At 38.4% G+C, this 18542-nt stretch overlaps 1 protein-coding gene across 7 annotated transcripts in view; it reads right to left on the reverse strand.

Moving 5' to 3' along the window:
- Positions 1 to 12500: 12500 nt before the first annotated feature.
- The window catches only part of LOC111269121 (ras-related and estrogen-regulated growth inhibitor), a 17614-nt gene continuing 11572 nt past the window's right edge, over positions 12501 to 18542 (reverse strand). For 5 of the 7 annotated variants that reach the window (XM_022848499.2, XM_022848498.2, XM_022848500.2 and 2 more), the window contains 4 exons: positions 15877 to 15960; positions 14217 to 14446; positions 13140 to 13328; positions 12501 to 12943 (listed from right to left, as the gene is read on the reverse strand). In XM_022848499.2, coding sequence (XP_022704234.1) covers positions 12746 to 12943; positions 13140 to 13328; positions 14217 to 14446; positions 15877 to 15960 — 701 coding nt within the window. In that variant the 3' untranslated portion in view covers positions 12501 to 12745. Of the gene's footprint in view, positions 12944 to 13139; positions 13329 to 14216; positions 14447 to 14722; positions 14836 to 15876; positions 15961 to 16786; positions 17190 to 18542 lie in introns of those variants that run through there. The other 2 variants (XM_022848503.2, XM_022848504.2) reach the window with 2 other exon arrangements.

The following is an 18542-nucleotide window of genomic DNA, read 5'->3' on the forward strand; positions in this document are numbered from 1 at the left end:
ATACTATACTATTGAAACTAAGTGTATATTTGTCCGGCTCAAATCGTGCCGTAAAGAAGTTAGCAGATATTGTGTTCGCCAGACCCATAGCAACGTCAACCATAGAATGGCGATAATAATGTGACAATCTGGGTTCAAAGTATATTCTATTACAAGGTAGCAGGCTCTGTACAACGAGATAATTCTTGCCCTGCACTCGAGTGTACCCAGGATCATGTTAGCTTCGATGTACAACCTTAACGACTTATATTTGTAAGACTAATCAGCATCAAAATGACTAAGTTTGCTAGTTTATTTAGTATATAATATTTTAAAATTTCGATTTGTATGTGCTCCGAAAGACCATTTTACAGCCAACAGTCGTCAAGATCACTGGCCGTTTGCCCGTCGAGTTAGTTCAGTTGCCGCCGTTCTGTACGGGAGAAAGTCAAACCCTCCCACCAGAGGTCTATCGGTCTGCGGAGAAGTACGCTAGGTGAATAGGCGGTCAAAACTTTTACCAGTTTTTTTTTAATAAAAGGCCGCAAAGCTTTTATTACAAGCCTTAATCGTCGGTTGGAACGTTTTTTATGATAAGTCGACAGTTGATCGCCCCTACGTCTTCAGGAGGTAGGTTTGGGGGGTAGTGGGGCAACGGTGTCCTCCATTCTGTCTGCGATTCCAGTCCCTTCCGCTACTTTAGATCTAAACTTTAATTTGGTAAAAAGAAAAACAAGCCATCCCCTACACTGAAATTATTGGGGCTAAATTTTACGGTGAAACTGTTTTCAACTAGCTGTCTAGAAACGCTAGCGGCATTATCAAATTAGGCGATAATTTGCTCGGGTAAACTCTCAGATCCCTACAAGTTTTATATGCGATTTTGTGGTTGTTAAAGTCTCGGTCGTGATCTATCTAACTACCTGGATACTCAAGAGACTATTAGTGGAGGAGATTCGACGAATACAACTCTTTACAATGAGCATACCATCTTACGAATTTACATCCAAAGCTCTTCAAAGAACCCCGGGTGCCGTTGGCGTATGACAGTAAAAATACACATTTTTTATCATGGCATACAGGTAGTGGAAATCTAACAAACAGCAGAAAGAAACTGCCCAGTTAGATAATGAAAAACTGGCTTGAAACCGAACGGATCGATGGATACGCGTACTGCCAAAGCAGTCACCTACTTCATTTAGAATTGGCCAAGCGCGATTGACTCGACGGCTAGAAATGAACTACGTGTATTCGGAGAGAGAGAGAAAGAGAGGGGGGGGGAAGGGATTATCACTGTATAACAAACATACAACTAGCTCTGCCATCGCGTAACGAACGGAACGTTAGAAGCTGTAGTTTCCCCGTTTTGATGCTACCATTTCTACTGACTTGAATAGCCTGTCTCTTCTGAACATAGAACGAACACACTGAAGTACTACAATACCTTCCAGTCCAGCAGACGCCCGGTCAGCTGTAAAATGAATCGGGCTTAACTGAATTTTGCCATTGTCGAAAATCAGCTATTTTTGTAGCGTGATGGAAGACACGCGCTTTTCATTTAAGTGGGTAGAATGCATTTTTTTGCAAGTTGATGCTTTTTTTATGTTTCGTTAAATCTCTTTCTTCTTTACAACGTCAGGTAAGTTAAATTCATCTTATCGCAATGCCAGTAGCTTTTTTCTAATCCATATTATTTAGAGAGTAAGAAACCGATCCTTATTGCCCTTGGTGCTTTATTAAGCTGGGACGATAAGGAAAAATACATCAAATATCAAAGGCGTCCTACTTAAAAAAAGTGTGACCTAGTTCAGACGTTTATCACCAATGTTGCACATAATAAAAGTAAGCACACTTTGATTAGCATCTAAAAGAAAGAAACGGCCCTAAAAGCGTTTGGACTTGCATAATAACACCAACGGAACAGCAAGACAATACACCACGACATACATTTTTATTAAGTTTGTATATAAAAAATCGCCAAGGAACTTTTTCACATAATTGATATTTCTGTGAAACGGTGAGTAACTGTAATAATGAATCATTACACATTTGGCATCTATCATGTTTTTCATTAATTTTTTTAAATACTGTTTGCTAAGTCGAAATATGCGATAGGTTGGTTTTTGCATAATACCGCTGGAAAGCAGGAGAAAGTACGATATGTGTCTTTAAACTGAACAGATACTTATATCTGGATAATGCCAACTGGCTTCAGCCAGCGACTTACGGATGTTTTTGGACTACGTTTTTGTTACGAACAATTGTCTTTATTTGAAAGTTGTATTGTTCTCTCAGAGGTGGGAGCTTTCTGTGCCCACTCACAAGCCCTCTCCGTGCATGTTATAGGAGCAACGTGTAAAAACAATTTTAAAGCGTACCCAGTGCCATTGACACGGTGTATCCGCCTACAATAAATGATGCTTCACGTATTTTATAGGGCACACCGCATGTTTCTTGTAGGACGTAAAGTTGATCTCACTTTAATGAATAGAAGGCCCAAATGTAGGCGTAGTAAATTCGAAGCGCCCCTGTTGAACTTCTCTTTGTAGGTTACGTTTTTACATATAAGCATATTTATAACCGCGATACTATCCCGCTTAACGACGGCACATACAGGTAAGCTACACATTTAGGTTACAGGAGTGTTGCCTATTTCCGTATTTCTAAACACTTGTTTGGTGTTAACAATATTTTGGTCTGATGTGGAATAGTCAGCGATCACTTCGATATATACAGCGTTGAGGACTAAACGTGGAAGTCGATCAGGGGTAGAAACTTTCAGCTATGATAGAAGAGAATTTCGCTGACTTTTACTGAATGGGAGAGAAAATCACTCAATCAATGCTAAAGTAAAAGTTTTTTATTCAGTCATAAATTTTGCGTGATCCATATGCATAAAGCCCGTTTTATAAACTAATTTGATATTAAATAACAAATATATAGTAATAATAATAATATGTTCAGCTGGATTGAATAAAAGATTCCGATGAATAGCAGACTACATCCTAAATATGTTTTATGCACCCGTCACGGTGCTTATAAGGCTATATATATATACATATATATATATATACCTCTTACACAATGCAAGTAAATTATGCTAGTTGATCTGCCTGGTGTGATTGAATAATGGTGCGTGATTTGTTTTTTTTGTGTAAATGCGAAAGTACATCCAGTTCCAACTTAGACTGAAACTTATATGGCATTTGCCTCAAGTTCTTAACATCCATAGCCGTAAAAAAAGTTGTAAGCAACGAGGCAAAGCAAGACACTGCCTGTAAGATCACGATAAGGCAGTAACCCGAGAAACGCAGGCTGGTGGAAACTAGTACCAAATCGATCAACTTAATAATTTCAGTTGCTGATTAAGCACGACTGCGTTTTCCAAAAAGGACGAATTAACTGACATAGCGGAAGAGAACGTGAAGTGCCGAAGCAATTTCTAAAATAATCACGCTGAAAAGACACAATTTTCGAAACAGAAAATGTCTAAGCCCTTTTATATGGCCCTTAATATGCGAATATTACAAGATAGTAGCTGGGATTTAATGCTACGTAATCCTAGCCGCTTGGCTTATGTAGTAGGTCCCTCATATACCATGTACTATCACTATTTGAGCATAAATAGCGATACATCGGTTTCGTTTTTCGTTTAGTAATAAAACAAGTAGAGCAAATAACTGGCAACGTGATTGAATATGATTATACTGTCGGATCAGCTTGCCGAACACGTTCGAAGCTATTGGTGCACCATTGTTTTGTACACGTTTTATTTGAAATCCCATAGAAACAGACGTAGATCTCCATTTGTGATCGAGGCTATAACAGATTCTTACATCGGTCTTTTCTTTCCACGAGGGCCATTGGCTTCTTTAGTACCGGTATCTGAAACACACATAGTGATGCTGCAGCCCATAGTTTGTGGAAGATACCTCTTCCGGGTTTTTTTTATTTCCGGGCTCAATTTCTTATTAGAGCTCCTGATTTCTCACTGTTATTACCACAACAACCTAATAAAAGTGGGACACTCACTTGTGGAGCACAAATTGTTGTTATCATCATAGTTCTTATTGCTGTTGTCATGGGCGATATGTCGATGTTCTGTTTTAGCGGAATGCGTGCCTATGGATAACAAAATTGATCCCAAGAAGGTAATGCCGTTGTGGCGCTGCAATATTACTGCCAGTAATATTAGTGGAACTGTGGAACTCATCTTGTTCCTGGATTGGTTATCTCCCGGTGCCGCTGCAACTCAAACAACAGCGGCAATAGCTGGTGCAGGCTTGTTTTCAGAGTCTGTCAAGAAGAGGGACAAAGTTGGAAGCTGGAAATATTTAGCGAAAGTAAGAAAACACCAAGAAAGAACAGGAACAACGTCAACATGATTCTTTCATATATTTTACCAATGAACGTCGACTCCCTTTTTGGTCGTTCCTATCGTACGGCTACAGCTTACTCGCTTGCCAGATAAACTACTGCTACAACTATCACGGCTACTACTGCTGCTGCGGCTGCTGCTGGCGGGCAGAACTTTATTATTTTTACTGCCAAGATACAGAAAAAGTTATCGAATGAGCGCGGAGCAATTCTTCATGGTTAAAGTTCACGGTAATCCCAAGACGTAGTTAACCATTCACTCAATTACACGTTGAGAAAAGAAGGATCAATGAGAAAACATGTCTTTAAAAGAAGCTCTTTTTTTTATTTTAATTATAATCATAATAATGCAATACGATTCAGGTGCCCCATTTGTGCTACTTTCAGATTAACTAACAGACCAAGCAACTACTGCATAGTTGAAGTAGTTGCAAGGCGCTACTGGGGTTAGCTCATTGAAATCTGTCGTATTGCCGTGAGATCTAGAGAGATCGATCCGCTGCTCAAAGAAGTTATTATTACAGCCGGTTATTAACAGAAGAGTGACGTTTAAGATTGTGATAGTGAATGAATAGTACAGGAAGCAAAGTCGAGAAGAATGAACGCGCCAGGCGGATTGTCAGTGAGTGATGTGTAATGAAAAAAGACGATGGAAGTGAAGTGTGGCAAGGTATCGATACCCGGAGGGTCAGCTAAAGGGACGCGAGTGAACTATCATTCGGCAATCGGCAGAATTTAGAAAAAATATTTTTTCTACGATGACACGAAGTTCTATTTTCGCGTTGACTATTTTAATACGGCTGAGTAATAGTTTTTCGTTTCTTCAAAACAATTCCTAGAGCTAAAGGTTCTATGTTCTTGGTACTAGAAATAAATCTGTTTCAAAATATCAGGAATATGAATGGTTCTTTTGAAATGATCAGATTCTCGAAGTTTCGTCAGTTATGAATATTTGAATATTGTATTCGATTTCTGATTTTCTTAGTTTTGAAAATTTGAAAGATTTTTTATACTTGACTTTTTCAGGCTATGTCCTGATCTACGATTTCTCTTGTGTGGACTAAACATTTCTATGCGTTTTCACCACGGACGGAGGAAATTATCACATATCAGATATATGAGATTAGTGAATCAGCCTTAGAACTCACAATGTGTATTGCGTGACCAGTTTAGCGGCTTGCAAATATAACCTTACTCTAGTCAGGTATATTTTTATTGTAATTAGTTTTTGTTGGAGCACTAACAGGAAACTTGGCTTCTGGTAATAATTATGTTATGCAGCTTAAACAGCTAGGCACCCTTCTGGTGACATCGAAGCTCGGATGCCTAATAAGCGACTTGAACGGGAACGCAGAATTGTGGTTGACTGTGATTTCTGAAGTTTTTTTGATCTATCATGCCGTTTACACTGGTCAGCTGACTACTCTCAAATGATATTAGCATGGTCATATTGCGCGACCCGATGAAAATATAACAGACATCATATAGAAATTTAATCCAGAGCCAATATTCCTTGATTTCAGAAGTACAAGGTCTTGAGCAGCTGTAATGCAACGCATGTTTAGACTGGAAAAATACATGTGAATGACAGCTAAATTGTAGTGTGGTGGAAAATTTCATACTGAAAAGTTAGTTGATATTGATATAGCCTGGTTCACAGACAGAAACAGATTGTGCTCAGTTTGATCGAATTGATATCGCTGGCGTATTCAAAGGAAATTAGATAATCGTATGAAATTTGTTGCATGCAGGACGTCTTTCTTCGTTGAGCCTGCCATTCGTTTTGGCTACGACTTCGATTCGAAACATAAACCTCTGATAAGTAATCTGCTAAATTGTACTCTCTAAATTTGTAAATGACTTATTTTTATAAGAACCATGATTGAAGCGATATAGATAAGTTTATACTTGTTGGACCTCGCTCAAATACAGCTGGGATATACCTTACGATCCTGGAAATCCAAGAGCTCAAACAGATAGAAAGGTCCAAAAGCGCAAGAATACACAAAAAGTCGAAAAATAACTAATCGGTAGAGTCTAATTGGAGGCCTTTACAGCTGAGAGATAAATCCACTTTGAAACTATCCACACAATTCCATGAAATCCCATAAAATTCTAGAATCATCCAGTTTTGATGATGTTTCGGCACATTCTGTCTAATCCTTCTTGTGTGCTTTGAAAATTCTGCTCGAATTTTTCGGAAGCCGTGTACTAACCGGCATCTGCAAGGACCATCAGTTTTAAATACTCGCAACCTAGGTGAGAAGTTTCTCACCCCTAATTAATTAATAACCCACCCTGAATTAATAATCTTGATTCATACTTCGAAACCTAAAGTCCTTACGTCTGTACCATAATGAGTTTATGACTATATTCTAAAAAAGCTAGCATGCTCCTAGTACCAAGAAGACCGGACGAAGGCTAAGATAAATATTACGGCAAAGTTTATCCCAATTCATTCCAAATACTCTATGACTTCTGCTATATGGTTGTTCGTGGTCGATTCAAGATCATAAAATTTCACTTATGGGTTTTACTAACGTTCCATCTGCTGAACCCATAAATAAGGAAAAGCAAGATTTTCTTGCACAGTACTTCCATATAAAACGTATGTCATTACTTTTTAATGTTTAGTTATATTAATTTGAGGATGTCACTATAATAATTGTAACACATAAATTAGTTGGTATTTGAGTTCCAGCTGTTCCGTTATTTATGTTTGATTTACTAGACAGGCAAGTAGAAAAAACCCGGAGAACTTTAGGATTGTTAACAGTTCTAACGAGAAACTTCACTTTCCTGTAAATTTAATTAGTTCGATAGGTTCAAAAAGCTAACTTAAACTATCTTCCACAATCAAAAAAATGTTCAGGCTTTGCCATGGTAGATACCTTCCTGCATACCATTCGCCTTCAGTGTCGATAAGTTTTCTGTCATTTTGAAGCACAAACATTTCTTATGAACCGAACTCACTCGTTGCTTTTAGTTAATGGCCGTTTTCAAGTAGAACTTCATAAGTGATTTATTTGATTTTACATTTTATGAGATAGGGATATGGCAAGAAAACGTCTTCCGGAGATTCAACGATAGCGATTACGACATTCACAGCAAACAAGACATGGGACTTGTCTTCCTAATTAATGGAATATCAAGGCTTTCGTCTCATCTTACCTATGACAAGCCAAAAAAAGTACGTGTCAAAAGGTATTGATAACTGAAATAGTTAGATGAACTGCTCGGATAAACATTTATCTTCCTAGCTCCAATTCTCCGAACCTACACGCTTAATACACTGTGAATAACGCGCACCCTACGGTAACACAAACGTCAGATCACTTTTACATAAAAAAAAATTAACTTCAGCTAAAAAAAAAAAGGACGAATAGAGAACGAAAACTTCTAATAATCGAAAAAAAGTTTTCTAATAATATGGCTATTGAAAATTTGTTTATATGGCAAACTCTAATTCATCTTTTAGACCAAGTGAAATTTCTAGTCAACTTCGAATTTTGCTTCGTATGGTACGTTTACTGACCATCATGATTATTGACAACTCGAATTAACTTGTATCGTTTTTGAAAGGCAAAAGGTGGTTGCTCCATGGTTCAGTCACTGATATGGCAGTGATTTATGAAATATCGCTACTCTGCACGTTTTCTGTCAAATCATAATAACCCTTCGTGATTATTTTCACTGGTTTTATTATGAATATACTATTTTGAAACATATTAATACAATCATTGATATTCATAGCTGCCGAACCGGCAAAAAACTCTAACGATGACGCCTGGTAAATATCGTCCTATTTCTAAAAAGAGACAAAAATTACTTGAAAATTAGTTTTCGACATTTGACCGGCTCCCGAACCAACGACATATGACCGAAACCGTAGAGAAATTAGGTCATATTCGATTCGTTATACGCTTATAAATGTAGCTTGTGTCATTGATTTTAAATCTATGAGTCGTCAAGCGGCACGAAGAGCAACCAAAAACACAAAAAAATCTATACGATTTTGTAGTTTACCCAACAATAAGCGATACTTAAAATGGTTTCTAAATTCGAAATTCGCTAGGGTACTAAGGTTAGGTTGGGTTAGGTGCGCAAAATGCGTTTATTCAATTCGTAGAACATAAACAATGAATGTAGTGTACCTTTGTTCTAGTCATAGCACTCTATTGGATATCAGATGCAATGAATAGAGTGATTGTCTTATGTCAGGCTCGAAGTTATTAGATAAATAGAGTAATAGAACTTGGAAGAGTTAACTGCGACAGACCTAAAATTTAGTTACTACGAAGAGCATACCTATGGCGTGTTCCATTCTATGTACTTCGTAGTATCAATCGCCTGGTATTATATAGCCGCCTTACGTAGTTCGGTACTTAATAACTATGTTGTGAAATATGAATCATAAAGCTGAGGACGGTATGTGTTCTAATCTAGATCACACTTTACGAATCTTACAAATTGCAATGATTATTTTTGCCTTTATTATGCTTGATATGTACACTCTTTATTTTCCCTGCTGAAGAAATGCCAGATTCTCTAACGAGTGCTAGCGGTCAAAACAATCTGAGCATTCCTAGTTTCCATGACGTATGGACTTGGATTGAACTTTTAAACGTCACCGCTCACAATGAAACTTCGACCGGTTCAACTAATGACATTCGCCAAGTATTAGGCAGTGCAGCCAATGCTGAGGATGCAAAGACAGGCAAATTTCGAAACGGATCTTGGCCTAACCGAAATAGAAGTAGATGAATCACAGCTAAGAAAGCTAACATGCCAATTCAGGCTACCTTTGATCAAAGAAAAGCCAAAAGGGGGAACAGCTCCAAAAACAGAAGCTCTGCATGTTTCACACCCGAGAAGTACACTAGGTTAGCGTCATCAGGATTCATTTCATTTTAACCACATGACGCCTTTAAAAAAAAATTGATCCAGCAACATTTTCACCACAAAAAATATTTTCAAAAGTACAAAACGATTCTTTCTGGTGCCTTAGGTTTTAATAGATTGTTTCGTTAGTAGTTGACCCTATTCAATTTATTACTTTTATTTTGTTTGCCTATTGATTGGCAAGGAGGGCTTTGATCAGTTAGGTGAGAAAATATTTCAAATGGCCACTAGAGAAACTGTTCTGCGATCTATTAGCCTCCCGTCTCTAAGCTGGCTGAGCCCGATTCGCCCATTTTGGCCTGTGATTCAACTACCAGGGTTATCCAGCTCGGCTGTACGCGTAACACGAATGGCAAATGGCTTGGGGTCATAAATACCCCGCATTACGTTTAAACAGTCACCGAAATTAAACGCAGGTCAGTTGCGAAGCTTTTCACAATTTCTAAAATGACTCAGTTATCTATGTTGTTCTTTGCAGCTAGTAAAGCAATTTAATCATTTGACGTAGATCCCCCTAGTAGATCGCGTCATTTTTTAGGATGCCGTTGAGCTTCACTTGCCGATCCAAACACATACATACCGGTAAACAACCATTTTGGTAATTACATGTACTTGTTTATAATGAAATCGACAACGAAAAAATTGTACACACACACACTCTATAGGGGGTAGCCTTCTACGTATAAGTCATTCTCGTTTTGGACATACCTTACTTCGTAGAATTGTTGAATTAGGAAGGCATGGCTTAGAATATGAACAATTTTTCATAACCCCCACCATACCTCTTCAGTGATAAATAGATATGATTAAAGCGTTAAAGAGAATCGTTATTAAGACGATGATGAAAAGATTTTTCAATAAATTAACGATAAAACATTGTAGGGTGACTGGTGAGTAAACCGTTGATTCTGTTATTCCTTGGTGCTTTCCCATTGAATTTAAGCTATTGCTCAGGTTTTTTTACGTTTCACTTTGGCCAAGGGTTAAGCTAATTAGCAAATGTTGTTATGTGACAAACTGTGTTAAAATTATGTTATAAACTAATATATGAATCCGTCAACTTCTGGGATCGACTCAAAGGCGCATTTCACTCCAAATGAGCATTTCTTCAAAATTTTTACCGGGTCTAGTATTTTTTCTTGTTAGAATTGCACTATGAATATTTGTTGTAATAATTTAATAATCAGTATGATTATTTTTGCGACATAATTAAATCGAACAAACGCAAACTAGGACACTTATATATATATTTATATACATATATATGTATATATATACAAGTGTCCTAGTTAGTTATACGGCAAACAAAAGCTAAAAATTTGTCGAAATGCTAAAGGTACCTCAGCGCTGTAGGCGATTACGGTAAACAAACTGATCAGCTAGCACCACCACCTGGCACTCAGATGTGAGGTCGACAAACCAAAAAAGGGTTGAGGCGTCTAAGGCTTTTCATTGTAACGCTCTGAGGAATGGGCCACAATTATCGACCTCAAACAAATTCCTGCGAAGCATGGCAGGGACCCATTAAGCATGGCTTCACCGCAGTAACCATGGAAATTAATTCTCCATTCATTCCAACCAATTAATAATTAATTATAATTTAAAAACTGTATCACTATAGTTACAGGCATCGCTATGAGTCCATGCTATCAAAAATAACATTTTTATATTAATAAAAATGCTTTTTTTTTAAATCAAATAAAGTTGTTCAAAGTCGTTATGCTACCACGGGATTTCTAAAAATAGCTTATGTACAAGATTCAACATCGTATAACGAAAATTTTCAATATAGCAATTTTAACTGAAGCTTCTAATTGCCTTATTTTGAGTGTTTTTATAAAAAAAAAAAAAAAAAAAAAGCTTTGAAAATCGAGTTCTAATCATAAATAACGTTTTCATTTTCATGACGCAGGGCAATGCATGCAGCTATATTGCGTGGTGTTTTCAGAGCTGGTGTGAGCAGAGGTATAATTTTCGATCTTTGCTGGTTATTGATCCCTCTAATCATTACAAGGGGTCGTTTCTGTCGCATTTCCTATCTACGTCTAGTTGCGTGTGCTTCGTGCCTGATAATTATGTAGGCACAATGTCAAGCCGCATCAAGTTCACCGAATTATAACGCTTGCAAATAGTACAAAGTAAATAATAAAGTATATATATATATATATATATATATATATTTTACAATGCTACAACGCATATCTTAACGACCTTAGACATCGTAGTATCAAACCTTAATGATATATTTTTTATAATTATCCCAGGCACATAAATTTTATACATAAGAAAGCAATGTCCACCAACTGAATGCTTATACGCTACCATGTACTCCAGTTTTATGTTTTGAAATTGTTCAACGTACAATGATTTTGAGCTTCATTGGAATTGCACAGATATGGCTGACAAAAGAGGTGACGTATTCAACTTGAGTTTATCTGACTCGCGATACAAAAATGATGGTAAATACCTAAAGCTAGCGAGACGGAGCAAACTGAAAGTCAAAATATAAAAGCAGCGTGTATGAAGATATCGTAGATTGATTTTTGCATTGTTCTAAATTATGTGGCCTTTATGATCTATGACAGAAACATACGAAACCGTAACAGCGTGCGGCAGTGGCCTGCTACGGATGTACTTCGGCTGTTGTCCCAGCTGATTGCCGTTTGGCAACTTATCCTCAGCAAAACTGGTTCCGTTTGTTAAGTGCGAATTCCATAATGAATCTAGGGTGGACAAAAAAGACTTTGTCCTTATCAAGGAGTTTAGTGGCGAAGAAAAAGACAGATAAAGCTATAGCTCATATTATATATCCGTCTGAATTATTGTTTAACAATAATTCCTGTTAGCACTAATGCAATTTTGTAGGGTAATTAGCTACGGTAGCTATTACATGATTCTAAAGTATATCGAAATTGCTTTATCCTAACAATGGTGTTACGGCTTATTTACGTTACAAATAATGCAACATTTCTCGCTGATAGCGCGTGTGATACGCCTCCTTGCCTGATGCTGGATGAAAAACGTGCATTTTGAAAAATGGTTTGATGGGGCTTGTTTGGACTCCTAGATACAAAAATCTTTATGAATTAGCTGAAATCGTACAGTGTTCGATCACGCGTATAGACATTGTTGATAGTAGAAAAGCTTTCGATTGTACGCTATTATTTACGTGTAAGTAAATAAAGCAAAATAGCAGCAAACACGGATGAAAAATAACTAAAAAATTGAAGAGAACTCTTGAATATTGAATATCGAATTGATCTTGAATTCTTATGAACTTTATTGACGTTGCAGACGTTTTATCGGTAATTTGTTATAAAAAACAACGAGTTTATTGATACAAAATAAAATCTACGATAAACAGCCTTAAGATAATTAAAAAATAATTTATCTCATGAATAACCGTATGAGCTTCTGGCCAAACCGAACATATCTTGGCAAAAACCAATCTCGAGGCTTAAATAATATTTCAATATCTGTATTCACATTAAGCTGAGGATGTATCCATTGAATCTCTTCGGCCGAAGGCCTCTTCTGCATTTTGAACAACAAAATGGCACTTGTTTGACGCTGCTTGCTCAGCTCTTATCTCTGATACCCGTCGCAGAAGTCGATACATCGCCTGGTGGACCTCCCAGCTCCCCACATGAGCCACACTTACCTCAGCGAATAACACGCCCCCAACCTATGAAGGTATGAAAAATGACGTGAAATAAAGTGATCCGTTAGAATCAAGCAACACATTTTGGAAAATAACGACAGAAATTATGCCACAGTAGAACTATGCGACATTTCACTATAGATTAGCTTTCTATATGCCACAGAATTTGTTCAACGACGTTTAAGATACTAGTTTTGATAGTAGCTTGGTCTCAATGTACCTTTTGTCCTTCGCTTGTGGTCACCTGTCGAGTCAGATCTGTCTTATTGCCGACAAGCAATAGAGGTTTTCGTGGGTAAATAGCTCGGAGCCTATTACACAGTAGAACCGCTTCTTCGAAATCGGATCGCAGAGCAACGGAATACACAACTATAAATGCGTCGGAGCAACGTTCAAATTTTAACACGTTCTGAAATTACACGGCAGCGCACGACCGACTGAGGTTACGACTTGTCAGGGTGCTAAAACGGAGTAAGCTTTATATATTTATGCATATTTTTTGACCGCTTCTCCATATAACAGTTATGTCATGTCTAACACTACAATCATAATATCAAATTTCTGCGTACAAAGAAAAGCGTTTGTGACTATAATGTCCGTATCGCACACGATTGTCACTTTGTGATGGAGGCTGTATAATGTGCGGTGTGTGGAACGGTACCGTAATAGAAGCTACTACACCGTCGTGCATGAGCTTGTGTGCATGAAAAAATACATTTAACCGGTGGTTACGAAGTTATATCATAAACTGGCTAAAATCCGCTTAAGTGGTGCTCTTGATACAAGCATGTACATTTAGTATTATAGCAGAAACACTGCATATTAGTGCACGCCTTCTGGCCCTTTCCATTACTACATTTCTTAGGCTCGGCGTCCACCAGAAGTTTACATAAACCTAAGGCTCTCCTGTTGCCTATATTAACGATACATATAATACGATAGCTATGAGGCGATCAAAGGGATAATCGTTTGTTGAGAAAACCCACCTTTTAGAAGCTATAATTTTACTTGTAACGTCTTCTACGTAGCTGTATCGATGCCAGAAATACCCGTCAACTGCGAATGTATTATTATCTCGTAGATCGAGCTGCTACAGACCGCCCGCAAATGGCAGGTGAATTAAAATTTTCGAATAAAAACATTCAAACGTGTCTGCTCTAAGTGCTATCTTGTAGATGCTATTAGATTGTAGATACAATAGCCGCCAGTTGACTGATCACTCTGGACTGTGTCAGCCCGGATATGAACGACCACGTGTTTACAATCATTAAACATGTGTAGAGAACACGTTCTTTACCTTCGACTGTGCCAAGTCAAGTATTTCGAGGTCGTATAAGACGTTATCCAAACAGACACAGTGATAGTATAGATTATCCAGAGCGCCTGAATACGAGCGTGAACTGCTATTCTTGTTGTCGCTGCTGCTGCTGCTGTCGCTGCTGCTGCTGCCGCTGCTAGCGCCAGTTGCATTGTTGCCCCCTCTGTCGGTAGCCACGAATAGCCTGGCCATATATCGGAAAACAAGCGCTGTAAATCAGACAGATTTCATAGACGACTCTGAGCTGACGGATCGACTGGGACGCAGTGACATCAGCGTCTGAGTGCTGTTTCGTCATAGGTCGATACATAATGAGCTACAAGCAAACTTGCAAAAACACGACGCTAAATAAAAGCCCCTACTGAGACCAACGGTCGTATCGACGCTACGACATATAGTATCGAATCCTTTCTATTTTGACGGTCTTTTCTCATATGCCGGCTCACTAGTACCAGTGTTTGAAATTATTGAAAAAACAATAATACCTAGAACTCCACCATCGTCACCACGATCACATTCGACAAAAAAGTTTGCTTATAGCTTGCCACGAAACATCAACAAGCCTGACAAAAGGGAGAGGGAGAGGAGAGAGGGGAAAGGGGAGAGAGAGAGTTAGGGTAAGGCGAATGATCTACGTTCCGCTAGATATTACTGCGATATATAACGATGCGAAATGGCTGTAACCGTATTTGTACAATTTACGGTCATGTGGACATCGAACTTTCTTTATAGGCAAGCCGATTTCGGGATCAACGGACTCTACAAATAAATACCGAGATAATATTACGCTTAAAATAAACAGCTATACAACAGAGGTCGCAAAGACAGGTCGTATTAGACACTGCGGGAAGTGATGATCTGCCTAGGGTTGACAACCTACAAAGTCTCGTAGCACTCCGATTTCCAGAGTCCTGATTTCAAAGGTCGTCCGATCTACAGTTTGTTCATGCCAAAAAGCCACCACAAATTCGTGATGACAGAGAAGGGCAAAAAAGTAGATCAAAAAAGCCCTTTAATCTACTTTTTTATCCTTTCTAACAACAAATAACAACTAATAAAAGCTGCTGCCCTATTCAGCTGGTAGCAGCAGTAGCAGTGATCAAACAGTTTTTGCCGACGTACCCACAGAGACAAAAGCACCACCGGCATAGAGTTAAAGGTAATACTTTTACTAATTCAGTCATTAGCGTATGGCGTCCCGTGTTTCGGCCAGCGACTCACACTCGCAAGCGTGTACCGTTTTCATTGCTGCAAGGGTAACGGTTTTAACGAAAGCTGATACATGCAATCGACTCAACGATCATGAACAACTGATTCCCATTTCAACGATTTTTTTTGCGATTCTCAGTAGCCTTATACTTCGAATGACATATTTATGCGTGCACTGTTGAGTATCTCATGCTTCAATGGCCTGAAATTCATAGACACGAAACTATATTTATCTAACTAATACAATTTGGTCCGTTTACTTTACGCACATATAGCGGTAACGCATATACGTTATCTAACGTACACCGATGTTCAACTGACTCATCGCAATTTCTAAGCTGCTTCTATTTATTATACAACATAGCTTTCTATATCAATCTCTGTGATGGTGGAAAACGCAGCGAAAGTACCAATGTCGATTTTCACCCACCAGTTTTTCCAGCCTTCCTTGGCCCAAGAACTGTGATGCGAACCCTCTGTTTAGCTTCGAGCATCACGATCCAACAGTAGATTTCTGCAAAATGATTATAATTAGAACATGAACAATTAGATTGGTTTCAATAGGTACGTCGAGGGCCGCAGACGTACGGGTTTTTTTTTTATCTTATAGAGTTGTATTGGTAGCAAATATTATGCTATTTTAATGTCGTAAACAAACGATCAGGTCATTCCAATTAGAATTTCTTAAACTTACTTTAGCTTTATAATTCGTGTCATAGAAGCCCACACAGATCACCACCATTCGACATATTTTGGATTTCCGAAATTTTATAGGCTGTTGTGGCGACATTCTAGAGTAAAACAGTACAAAGTACTATGATTCTAGAACAAAGTTAAGAATGCTCTGAAAGTTAAAGTTACGATTCAGATGGACTGTCTCCATTGTCGACGAACTTTGATTCTTATATACGTAACAAGACGTTACAAGTACTAGAGACGGCTTTTCAAGTCCTAAACATCAAACAATAGCCGGCGTTTCTATAAACCAATTGCTCAGCGATACACACGGCTTGTTCGAAGTCTTCTTGTTATTCGCTTACGCGTTGAAAACTTGACGTCTCAGTTTATATTTGCAAAAGTTCCACATCGTGTAATGTACCAAAAGAACTGTCTTCCAAGAATTAACAAGTGTGTCACCCAAACAACACCTGTGTTATTTTAGATAATTATCGTTGCCTAAACACAATATATTCAACTGTCTTTTTTTTTATCTAACAATGTTCAGTTTATGTTGAAATGACCTAACAGCACCTCCGAATGTACGACGTACACGCTTATCATTTTGCATCGTTTATCTCTTACAAAAACTCTATATAAACTTCACAGGGAGAGTGTCTTACGTTTTACTCCGTCATCTAAGTTCTGCCTGTTACTATAGGTGAAATCGATAGTTGCTTAACTTGCACGCGCAGCTGCATTAGGCGTCGAAATCCGCCTGTCTTCAGAGCTGAACGAAAACCGCCATTTGCGTGTTCAACGAGTAGAATTTAGCCGTTCGCGGTGGCTCTCCATTACTTTCCAAGCTTTGGGAACTGAATTTCTTATTTCTACGAAACGCTTCATTCAACTCAACGTTGTATGTCTCCGAGGTATCCACATGGAGCGTCTTCTCAGAGAGAGCGAGAGAGAGGGAGAGAGAGGGCGTTATCTTTGTGCGTTCCAGCGTTATTGACGCTTTCGTTGCCACTGCTGGATCTCAAATGACTCGAAACCGCTGGCGCTGGTGCCGTTGCTCAACCTTTGCTGCTGCTTTGTACGGCATTCGTGTACTTTAAATAGTTCTGTTTGCTATTCTCCTCCTTTGCCCTCTCTCAGATGTCTGAGAAGGTCTGTTCGACTATTGATATATACATACATATGTATATACACACACACACACACACAAATATACATACACACGGAACATAACTCCTGTTGCTATTAGCCTCCGTGCCGTCCTCCATTGTGCCTATCCTTAATAGTTCCGCCTCGTTCTAAATACTTGTTCAATATGTGCGAATATCGTCAGTGTAAAGGCAGGCAAACGAATACAACCGAGACGATTTTGCAAGGAACAACTGGATATGATACGACTCTTGATCTCAATAGATAATCTCACCGTAGCTCTACTCCGCCAGCGCGTATCGAAGTTGCGTGGAACTGGCTAAAACTTCGCCCAGTTATCGTATTGATCAACCCGCTGGGAGAATACCAGTTAACCGTGGCACACACGAATAGTGGAAAGATGGAAGTGGTGATCTCCTAATGTGAGCCAACCTAACGCCCAGATCGTTGCAACAGGTCCTATAGCTGGTTATTGAATACAGAACTGATCGGGTTAACGGGCACTGCACGGCAAAAACAGAAGTAACTAGCTAAATCCCATTCCCCTAACTCGTTGTATCGTGAAATCGAGACTGTTGGAAAAATCATTGAGCTGGTTGTATTTAGAGCACTGAACTTGTTAACGGCCGAAGTATTATGAGTTCGCGTCCTCTATCATAACGATATATTTCTGATTTCAGCGCCACAATGCAATAAACTTCGTCAGTCAAATTGTTTCAAACCACATTAGCTCACCTATGAATCAATAATTATTACTACCAATGACTGAAGACTTATTCAGGATAACTTAACTTATGAGATTAATTTGTTGCCTAACGAATTGAACTATTAGCAGCCTGCCATTAAATCGACGAAGGATAAAAAATACGAGTATTCTGTAACTAAATTATCAGCATAAAATGGCAGCCATTAGCCCATAATAAATCCGTACTTAGAACTAACTATTCGAATAGTTCTGCCTAATTAAGAGAGAAATTGTAAACAGCATAGTCAGACTGCCTCAACAACGAAGCAAATATAACTATAATTTTTCAAATATTGTGAACTTACATAGGCCTTCCTCTGACTGAAGTTTTCATCTATCGGGATATCCTACAGGTGTGTATGTCTAAGTATATTGCATCACCAACACCCTATTGTCTGCCAATTAAAATCCTCTTCATTGACCTACCTTACGCCAAATGAATATGCAAAACCTAACTAAGCTCAGCGAAAACCTTTGGACGCTGCACAGTTCTTCTGGTTATAGGACACGAGTGTACGTGATCGATG

Source organism: Varroa jacobsoni, unplaced genomic scaffold (genome assembly GCF_002532875.2).
Source record: "Varroa jacobsoni isolate VJ856 unplaced genomic scaffold, vjacob_1.0 scaffold_1356, whole genome shotgun sequence".
Classification (NCBI taxonomy): domain Eukaryota; kingdom Metazoa; phylum Arthropoda; class Arachnida; order Mesostigmata; family Varroidae; genus Varroa; species Varroa jacobsoni.